This window comes from Bombyx mori, chromosome 3 (genome assembly GCF_030269925.1).
Source record: "Bombyx mori chromosome 3, ASM3026992v2".
Classification (NCBI taxonomy): Eukaryota; Metazoa; Arthropoda; class Insecta; order Lepidoptera; family Bombycidae; genus Bombyx; species Bombyx mori.
Window position 1 is genome coordinate 4,747,030 of NC_085109.1, and position 11,674 is coordinate 4,758,703.

The following is an 11,674-nucleotide window of genomic DNA, read 5'->3' on the forward strand; positions in this document are numbered from 1 at the left end:
TTTATGATTGAAGGATTACTGGTGGCCCGGAGGCCTTTCCAGTTTCACCAGGACACGTGGGCGAGCAAAGGCTCAGCCAGGAGGGGTGGGATTTGCTAACAGCTACCCGAGCGCCTCCGAAGGAGACCTAACAGCTCAAGAGTAGCTGCTTCGCGAATGAATCTACTACCGGATCGGAATCGCGACCCGCTGAGAAGATCCGGCGAGAAACTCAGCGAGCTGATTCATGGGTTAGGTTGCACGGCGAACTCTTTGTCGAGTTCGACGAGTACGGTTACCGAGGTCCCTAAGCCTGCTCCTAGTGTTAGAGCTGAAGGCGTCTAATGCAAAGGTTATTGGTCCACATCCTATAAAACAAACAAAACTACTTACTTATACTTTTTTTAGTAGTTTTAGATGTGCTTAGAATATAGCACAAGTCAACCTCTGCTCGTGGTTGTCGAAAAAGGCTAATAGGACTTTTTACTAGTTTGAAGGCTGGGGTAATCGTTGTACTGCAAAATAAGGCTTAGAACTCATGTCTCAAGGTGGGTGGCGGCATTTGCGCTGTTGAGATCTAGATCTGAAGCAATAAAAATAAAGATTTATGTTTTTTTTTTTTATTGCTTAGATGGTTAAACGAGCTCACAGCCCACCTGGTGTTAAGTGGTTACTGGAGCCCATAGACATCTACAACGTAAATGCGCCACCCACCTCGAGATATAAGTTCTAAGGTCTCAAGTATAGTTACGACGGCTGCCCCGCCCTTCAAACCGAAACGCATTACTGCTTCACGACAGAAATAGGCAGGGCGGTGGTACCTACCCGTGTGGACTCACAAGATGTCCTACCACCAGTGATTACGCAAACTATAAATTTGCGGGTTTGATTTTTATTACACGATGTTATTCCTTCACCGTGGAAGTCAATCGTGAACAATTGTTAAGTACGTATTTCATTAGAAAAATTGGTACCCGCCTGCGAGATTCGAATATGCATCGGTGCATCGCTAGATACGAATGCACCGGACGTCTTATCCTTTAGGCTACGATGACGACAAATATTGGGTCAAACGAGAAACATAATGTTATCTCATGCGGTTACGAATACAATAAATTGCTTCGTAGATTTTAAACTAGTTGATCACGGGAGTAAAACCGAAAAAGATTTTTATACGAGTAATGACGAACTTTGTGTGAAAAATCTACCTAGTAGGTATGCGTGTGACATAATTTTACATGAATTAGCTATGATTATATACTTTACATCGCCTTTGATTGACATGTGAGTCGAGAAATCCGAAAAAATAGACGAGGTTCATAAATAAATTTATACACATTATACGGGATATTATTGGATCATTCTTGACCTAATTCCGGACCACGAAATAGGTTCCAGAAAAAACCTGAAACAGTATGTCTCCATATTTTGTTCAGAAGGATATTCACATGTGAAGATTGATTTTAAAAACGTAATAAAAACGAATGACTCGTAGTATCGTATAAAGGATTACTAAGCGAATTAGTTTTTTTTTTTTTTCATTTACTTCAGATTTTCATCCTTAACACATTCATTAACCTTTCATATAGTATACCAGAATTAAATAAAAACAATAACTACAATCTCGGAATAAAACAAAAGCAATAATAATAAAACAAAAAATCAAAATTAACGTCAAAACTACCTTAACCTAAAGGTTAGCCGGGTGATGGTAGACCGCGTTCCCCCGACCGCTCTGGGGGAAGGTGTAACGCGGCGCCATCAAAGCGGGCTCTCGGCCCGCTGAACGAGGGAACCGGTGGTCGTGTCGCTGGCGGCCACCGGTCCGGCGTCCGTGGGACGGTGGGATGGATGTAATGTGCTCTGCGTCAACCCTGTCCCGCCGTTTCAATAGCCCCGACTGGGCTCCGGCCCGGTCCGAGGTAGGGCGCCGGTTGTGAGCGGCAGGAGTTTTTAGTGAGGTTCAACTCCCACATACCCCACCTGCAGCGCGGGTGGGGATCCGGCGATTTTCTCCTGTGGAAAAAAAAAAAAAAAAAACCTAAAGGTTATATGAGTCGTCTATTATCAAAGGTGGCAATCTGTGCATTTGGACAAAAAAATGTTATTGATATGTCAATACAGATTGATTTGAATATAATTGTCTCCTTCAAAGAATACGGTTCAAAACCTGCATTAAATAAAGGTTAATACTTAACCTGTTATTTATCTAAGATGTCGTTCAGAAGAGTTTTGTGACTGCCAATGGAATACAAAGTCAATAATTCGTTTTTCTGATTTACCAGTAATTGTCCAAAAGTCACATTGCCGGCTTTGATACTAGTCGACTCATATATAACCTATGATGAGTTGAGTTTTTACTGCAGAAAGAACTTTAGAAACTTTAATCTGTGTTGTAAGTCGCAGTCTATGAACACTGCAACCTTTATACTTTACTAGCGACCCGCCCTCGGTTCGCTTCGGAAACTGTAATTTCTCCACTATTTATTGGATTTAATGGATATTATTATCTATATATTAATACGTGAAGCAAGAATTTGTATCCCTTTTTACGAAAATTGCGCGGACGGAGGAGTATGAAATTTTCCACACTTACAGAGAATATAGAGAAGAAGTGCACAATGCTAATATTTTTTTTAAATAATGCATAAAAGATACATTAAATCAATAAAGAAAACATTACACACACTACATACCATGTATTTGACGCACACACGCATGCATACTATTTATTGTCAAACTTTTGTTCTTGGCGTCTGTTGTCAAATTGAGAATAGATTAAATATTGTTTGCCTTTGTTAATATTTTTATAGTGTAGTCTTGGCGAAATTTGTGATTATAGAAGTATAATATACAGTCATAATAGTGTACAAAATTACAATTATAACGGAACGTAATTTCCGAACGTGCGATACCGCCCCCGCCGCCGCCTTACCGCCCGTTGAGACAGAGCTCTCTGAGCGCAAAAACACACGCCCTCAGCGCGCGCGACGACGACCAGTAAGATATTGCGAGTCTTAGTGTAACTGTACGATTCTCAACTCATTTTGTATTTTATTTTAGTTATTGTGTCGCTTTTATATTAAAACCTCATACCAAATCGGCGTAAACATTATTTCTATATCATCTTCGCCAACAGCCCGGAACAACGAACTCACGAAAACTCACAAAAGCCCGCCAGTCGGACTTGTAGTGTTAAAAATGGCGCCCAACGTGGGGCTGTGAAGTGATATTTATATGAAATTATTGTGCCTACATGAACGATTTGTGTTTTCCTGACTTTACCGACTAAACCGTCGTCAAATAATGCCGCCAAAGAAGATGCCGAATTCCGAGGAGCGCGACGCGAGAGCCGCGTCGCCGCCCCAAGCGCCGTCGAGTGACGCGCCGCCCGCCAGTGTTTGCTTCCGCTCGGAAGACATCACCATGCTGATCGACACCCTTCAACGAACGCAGCTAGACGCGTTCCGGGAGCTGTTAGATAGCGTCAGGCAGTCGGCGACTCCTACATTCGACCATCGGCCCGCCAACAACTTCAGCCGCTGCAAATCTGTATTCAGCGGACGCGCAGACGAGTCAGTAGAAGGTTTTATCGACGCAATAGAATCGTACAGAGACGCCGCCAATGTTCCCGATGACGTAGCCGTAAAAGGTATTTCCATGTTGCTAACACACACCGCCGCTACCTGGTGGCAGGGTATCAAGCATCAAGTTTCTACATGGGAAGACGTCATCTCAAATCTACGAAGTGCTTTTGGTGATCGCCGCCCACCCCACAGAATTTATGTCGACCTATTCGCAGACGGCCAGCAGCCTATGGAGAAAACCGATCTGTTTGTCGCCAGGGCTCGAGCACTCCTCGCGAAGCTACCTCGAGGCGACCTATGTGAAAAAGTGGAGCTTGATATGATATACGGATTACTGCATCATAAAATTCGTAAACGCCTTCGTAGAGAGGAAATCACCAGTTTCAATGTTCTCCTGCAAAAAGCACGAAGTATTGAGGATTCTACGAAAGAAGCGCATACTTCAAACGCCGTCGCCGAGACATCAAAGGGTGCCGCCGCCGCCGCCCGCGCTCGACTCGAGCCGCCGCGGCCTGCAACGCAGCGTGTACCTACGGCCGCTGTAGAAGTTTCCCCGCGCCAACGTTCGTCAGGCGATAACGCCGACGCCACTCCGACCGCCGAAAAACCCGAGAAACGTCGATACTGTGTTTATTGTAAAAGTTACGGTCATACGCGTGATCAGTGTCGTAAATTGTTATTAAAACAAACCGCGAATGACAGTAACGATAACGTAGTTAGTAAAGTAAATAATATTAAATGTTACGGTTGCGGCGCGAGCGGAGTCATACGTTCTAATTGTTCCAAATGTAGTTCAAATTTTAGCGCGGTCGATTTTATTCAAGTACCGCGAACGCGATCGCGAGGTACAACGACCGCTGAGACATCAGCTGTTGGTAAGCCGTCCGCCCAGGTGAGTAATTTGGCAAGTTTACCTATGGTTTTTACTGGGGCTGTACCTGACTTGTGTTTATCCAGTAGTGTTCATACCGAGCGCCCAAATTATGTTCATTCATCGCTACACACTGCTCAGCCAAGTTTGGTATCATGTAATAATGTAAGTACACCCCCCGTAAATAATAATTTTGCCCGTAAATGTAATGTAAACTCGTCCCGTAAACGTGTTGATAAACAAATTGTTTCAAATTTGCCGCGTTCCGACGATACGCCTTTGTTTACATACTTATCTCGTCCTGTTAAGCAGGGGGATTGTTTTAACCGCACTCATGTACCTAGCGAATTGAAATCAGTATCTCCTAGGGAATTTTGTGTTAATCAGTGCGTCGTAAATAATAGACATAAATGGAAAACGAAACGTTCTCGTCAGTGTCCATCACGTGGTCCGTTACCAACTAGGGCGACCATGATTTTTTCAGGACAAAACCAGAAATTCGATAATAAAAGTAGGGTGACCAAAATTTTTTCAGGACACAACCTGGAAAGTTGTGCACCGGTTAAAGGGACCACAAATTTTAATTGTGATAGTTTTGTCACCTTTTCGTCTGTAACTTCTTCGCAAAATGGCAACGCGCGACGACCTATTTTAGGTATAGAGATTTTAGGAATCCGAGGTAGGGGTTTAATCGACACCGCAGCCAAGCGAACTGTTGCCGGTTCTTCACTCTACGCCCTACTGCAACAGCATAATCAACCTTTTGTGCGTAGTTCTATGCGTGTTAAGCTCGCCGATGGTTCAATGCAAACACGACAAATGCTGACAACGACACTTGATGTAAAATTATTACCGGGTAAAGTTATTCCCGTGGAATTTGTCGTATTTCCGGACGCCCAGGATAATGACACATTATTGGGTGTAGACTTTTTAGTAGCAGCTGGTTTAGCCATCGACTTCCATACTTCGACATGGCGCTACCATGGTTCTGAACGAGTTTTTCCATTGGAGTTCGAGTACCTCAGTGACCTCACGCCTTGTTCTGCTGCTGATTTCTTAAGAGAAGACGAGGGAACTATGCTGTGTCCTCCAGAGCGTTAACCGCCTAGCTTCTCTTCTGCAGTGCAACGAGGATGTCTTCAGACCAGGGGGAGCCCCAATGCCTTACGCTGAACATCATCAGGATGATAGGAAGTAGCAAACCGACAAAATTCAGTTCTCTGGTCCCAGTTACCAAGTAGGTGATCTAGTCCTTCTCTCTACGCACTTGTTAAGTGATGCCGCCAAAGGTAGAACGAAGAAGTTCATGCCTAAGCGTGACGGACCCTACCAGATTAGTAATATCGTTAGTCCTACTACCTATGAGGTTACTGATTTGAATTCGCAGGTTTTAGGGAAATTTCATGCTTCTCATTTGAAGCCGTATCATAATCAAACCGGTCAGGTCTCAGCTCCAGTACAGCCTCGACGCCTGCGTGGACGGCCCCGCCTTGTTGTTTCTGCCGAGCCACCAACGAGGCGTTCTAGTGACTCGGAGGGGGAGGATATAACGGAACGTAATTTCCGAACGTGCGATACCGCCCCCGCCGCCGCCTTACCGCCCGTTGAGACAGAGCTCTCTGAGCGCAAAAACACACGCCCTCAGCGCGCGCGACGACGACCAGTAAGATATTGCGAGTCTTAGTGTAACTGTACGATTCTCAACTCATTTTGTATTTTATTTTAGTTATTGTGTCGCTTTTATATTAAAACCTCATACCAAATCGGCGTAAACATTATTTCTATATCATCTTCGCCAACAGCCCGGAACAACGAACTCACGAAAACTCACAAAAGCCCGCCAGTCGGACTTGTAGTGTTAAACAATTTAATTATAGTCGAATTTCGACTACTGCGGGACCTCTAGTACATATAAACCTTCCTCTGCAATCACTCTATCTATTAAAAAAAACACATCAAAATCCGTTGCGTAGTTTTAAAGATTTAAGCATACATAGGGACAGATATAGGGACAGAGAAAGCAACTTTGTTTTATACTATGTAGTGACTACTATACTACAACATCTAACAATATAAATGCAAAAATTTCAAAAAAATTTAAAGGACAAAATCTTTTAGTGAGTATTGATTTTATTGAAACAAACCTTAAAATCGGCTCTCAATTAACTCGTCTACCCGTGAAAACTACATGAAAATCCTTTCAGTGGATTCGAAAAAGTGGACGAATAAAGGAATAGATAGACAGAAAAGAACTTCCAACATGGCTGGTTTATGTTCTATTACTTTTCATAAGTTAGTTCAGTCGTCGTGACCTAAAGGATAAGACGTCTGGTGCATTCGTATTGAGCGATGCAAGGGTGTTCGAATTCCACAGGCGGGTACCAATTTTTCTAATGAAATACGTACTTAACAAATGTTCACGACTTACTTCCGCGGTGAAGGAGTGACATAATTTAATAAAAATCAAACCCGAAAAATTATAATTTGCGTAATTACTGGCGGTGGGACCTCTTGTGAGTCCGCAAGGGTAGGTACCACCACCCTGCCTATTTCTGCCGTGAAGCACTAATCCGTTTCGGTTTGAAGGGTGGGGCAGCCGTTGTAACTATACTTGAGACCTTAGAACTTATATCTCAAGGTGGGTGGCGCATTTACGTTATAGATGTCTATGGGCTCCGGTAACCAATTAATACCAGGTGGGCTGTGAGCTCGTCCACCCATCTGAGCAATAAAAAATTAATAAATAAAAACACGTGTGGCACTCGGGGACTGCCGCGGTAAAGCTATTGCATAGCATTTTTTATCAACTTATGCAATTATAGTTAGACAATAATAATTTAATATTATAACAATAATAAAATAAAACCAAGCTATATTTATATACATTAACAAAAGCAAAACATTAACTCTCCGCTTCACACTCATAGGCTAGAGAGAGAGAGAGAGGGAGAGATGGGCAGACTTTTCATGATGCGCATGCAGTGCGACGTCACGCCGCGTGCTTATTCACAAACACTACGCAAGCGCAACGTGTGAATGTCTTGAGCGTGAGCTACATAGTAGGCGGAGTGGGAGGTGTTAGGTTTTATTTTCGTTACGGAATTTCTTGATTCGGTCGCCGCGCTCAAAGCCCGCGATAAAAGCTATGCAATGGCTTAAAAACCTGATTTCTTTTCATTATCATTTTGAATTAATATTGATTACTTAAGACTTAAATGGATTAGACGTTTTACAGATTTTTAATCATAACAGTATCGATATTTGTTCTTCTTTAGCTTTATATAGTTGGGAACAAATCACGCACGGTCATTCCTCCCGATCCACTGACGGTGCTTCTAGGTACTTCAAGCACCGGTCACCGTTCTCGTCGAACCCGTCGCTTGCGACGAAGGGCTCGACGAGTAAATTAACTCTCAGACACAGCCCACTGAGTTTCTCGCCGGATCTTCTCAGTGGGTCGCGTTTCCGATCCGGTGGTAGATTCTGCGAAGCACGACTCTTGCTAGGGTTCATGTTAGCATCGTCGTCAGGTTTGAGCCCCGTGAGCTCACCTACTAGTTACGGTTACGCTGGAATAGCTCCTCTAGGCTACGAGCTAAGGTAGAAAAAAAAAAAAATAAGCACGGTCATCCGGCCCCCACATTAGGATTCCCTGTGTTATGGGTACCAGAGACTGACATATGTACATACTTAAATATGTTTAAATATATATGTACATATATTGATAATAAACACCAAGACAAGGACAAAACAAACCGGCTCATCACAAACCCATGACCCCCGAAGGAACAGTCAAGGGCGCTAGCTAATTGCATTACTGAGTCAGTCCTACCTTTTATACCTACATTTATTAACTTGTTATAATTGAATAGAACTTTTGTTATAATTCATAAATGCGTCATGTTTATGACAAAGTTCTGACTTGAAAATTATTGGTGTGAATCAGGTTTGATTTTAACCGGTTTCAAAATTAAAAAGTTTCAATCCTGTTTCTGGAATGAGGCAGTCTTGCATTCCGAATTTAAGGATGCGACAACTTTTATACTATTGCTATTTCTGACCTTGTACTGCAGACGGTAGAAGACTTCAAGAAAAAATTGCATATTGCCCTACTTGTATCTACATCGGAGTTATTTTTTATTTTATTTCCCGTGTAGGCACACGAGCATACGATCCACCTGATGGTGAGTGGTTACCGTCGCCCATGGACTTCAGAAATGCCAGAGGCAGAGCCAAGCCGCTGCCTACAAACGCTTCTATCTAAACTAGGGTTAAAATCCTGTAAACAGGTATACTTTCTAAAAACAAATTTAATTACAATCACAGAAAGACGAACTCAGAGCTCTTTTGATGGTAAGCGATCACCGTCTCTCGTCGCCTACCGCTAAAGACGCTCCACAAGCCTCGTTTGAAGAGGGACATGTCACGGTCGATATTTATTAGGGCAGGTATACATAATACCGGTAAAAGAATCAACAAGATGTTAAGGCGTTTACACAAGACTATAAATTATCACTTTCAAGTTTCCGCTGCAAAGCTAAAGCCATAAAAGTCTGCAACAGTTGAGCTTCTCGGCTCCTTTCTCTGTTTGCTTCAACGAAAAATTATATTCCAGACAAAATAATCAGAATTTTCAATCTACTAAAACAATATAGATACCAATCTAGAACGCGTCTAAATATCGTTTATCTGATTGAAATTCTTTTTCGTGCTCTAATTTATGAGCACAATATAAACGGCGCAGATATAATAAATATATAAGTAAGTGAGACACGGCTTACGAAGTTTTCCTTATAGGATTTTTAATTTTTTGTTTGTCAATTGTCGGTAAAACCAGTCACCGCTGTACTCTTCACCGGACTGGCTGTGTTTATAAGTTACCGAGAAATTTTATTTCAGCTTAATTAAATTACATACGCCTAGGAGACACGATGATTTCGGTAAGTTTCTTTTATATGTTTATTATATGTACATAATGCTGGTGAGTAATGTACTTTAACTATTATTTGTAACTAGTAGAACTTTGTAGAATTTTGAATAAAAAGTAATATCATATCTCAACTGGTAGCTACGCATAAGGTAAGTAGGTACCTACTTATTTTGAGTTATGTCGTATAAAAACAAAACTGATTTTATACTTATATAGTATAATTATTATTTACGCTTTGAGAAAAGTGTACTTGTGATATAAGGAAACATGTTGGTTTGTCTAAGTGGCTCATGATTTTTATAAAGATTTTTTTTATTTAATCCTTTAAAGACACCACCTACTAATACAATTGGTTATATTAATCGGATAAAAATTACACATGCATGCTATTTTTTCTGGTTAGACGTTTTAATAACTAGGTCCGAACAATAAATAAGGCATAATTATTATAATTTTAATATAATTTACATATTATATATTATAATTTATTTTGAATCTCGATCATAGTAAGTTTATTTAATATCGGAGGTCGATGTTAAAACATGTTAACGCTAGCAACATGCTAACACCAGTTTCAATGCGAACCACAGACCTAAGAAGAACCGGCAAAACGGCTTAGCCGTTTTGTCATTATGCAGATTCTTTTTTTTTTATTTATTACTTACATGACAACTGATCGCCTGATTAAATTACCGAGGCACATAGACATCATAACATGAATGTGGCTGATGGCTTAATCGTTTTACTTAATCGCATTATTGCGATATAAATGAACAGAATGAACAGATAAACAGAATTAATGAATGAACAGAGGAAGAGTAGACCTAAGAAGAAATTGATTCTTCTTCTTCCTATTCGTACACTCTTGACAGAGTGGTCGTGGTCAGTCGGATCCTGCGATACCGATGCTCTCGCGATGCGACGCCATGTGGCACGGTGTTTCGCAGAGTGTGTTATGAGGTCGGTCCATCGTGTTGAAGATCGTCCGCGAGATCTTTTGCCCTCGACTTTCCCTTGCACCACCAACCGCCCAATGGAGTCCTCATTAAGAGATCGATAGAAATGGATAGATTGCGTGAAAGACGATATTATGTGTAAGAGGGGTGTGAGCGAAGAAGTTGTATATGATAGAGGAGTATGGAAGGAGAAAATATGTTGCGCCGACCCCAGGTGACTGAGAAATGGGCAAGAGAATGATGATAAATGAACATAATATGGTACCTAGCAGTGAGGGTTTAGAGCTTAGAGCTTAGGGAGCTTATGCCCTAGCACCGAATCGTGAATTGTATTAATATATTTTGCTGCACCAGATTTCTGTAATAGTTCTCCTAAAGCTACGAACAGGTAATTGAAGATTTTGTAAGATTTCTACTGGTGGTAGGACCTCTTGAGTCCGCGCGGGTAGGTACCATCGCCCTGCCTATTTCTGCCGTGAATCAGTAATGCGTTTCGGTTTGAAGGGGGGGCAGCCGTTGTAACTATACTGAGATCTCAGAACTTATATTTCAAGGTGGGTGGCGCATTTACGTTGTAAGTAGATGTCTACGGGTTCTAGTAACCACTTAACACCAGGTGGGCTGTGAGCTCGTCCACCCATCTAAGCAATAAAAAAAAATTTGGTTGGAATTTTTATTGTTTTTTTAATTTCAATTTGATTTTGTTTTCTGTGTGATTGTTTTGCTTAAAGCGTTAATTTTTATTTACTAATACAAATAACCTAATATTATAATCAAAAGCATTAAATGTTGCAAGTTATTTATTCCAAGATGAATTACATTTATGTTACTCATACCAATTACTTATTACATTTGTTTAAAAGCAGAACGTATTAGCCGTTGTTATATTGCTGACCTCATCTACACTGGTGCTGTGTCAGCGACCCTCCTTCGCCGGATCAAGGCCGATTGGATTCCCGGATACACCTAACAGGACCACCACCGTAGCTGTCGGAGACAGGTATAAATATGACGCGTCGATGATTACCTGAGCTCCTTCTCGCCCACCAGCCCTGGTAAAACTGGAAAGGCCACTAGTAATCTCTCAAACATAAAAAAAAATGCAGTAGTGAGACAGCGAAGCTGTGTGCGACACATCTGTGTGCTTAATGCGAGTTTTTTAACGTTCTCGATAACGTAAAAGTTAACTCAAATTTCTATGCAATTGGAACAGTGCCTCTATTGGCAAACGTTAACTCAAGAGCGTTAAGAAACTCGCATTAAGCACACTGGTTCTCAGGGCCCTGAAACTGCGTTATTTTAAGAAAAATATTTTTCGGATGGAATCTAGCGACATCTTGTAGCGAATGCC

The 11,674-nt window shown here is 41.6% G+C and overlaps 1 protein-coding gene across 1 annotated transcript in view; it reads left to right on the top strand.

Annotated features, from left to right (window-relative positions):
* LOC101737662 (carboxylesterase 1C) overlaps positions 1-11,674 on the top strand; it is a 45,174-nt gene that overhangs the window by 31,354 nt on the left and 2,146 nt on the right. The window contains exon 4 of the mRNA XM_038019005.2: positions 11,200-11,323. Coding sequence (XP_037874933.1) covers positions 11,200-11,323 — 124 coding nt within the window. The remainder of the gene's footprint in view (positions 1-11,199; positions 11,324-11,674) is intronic.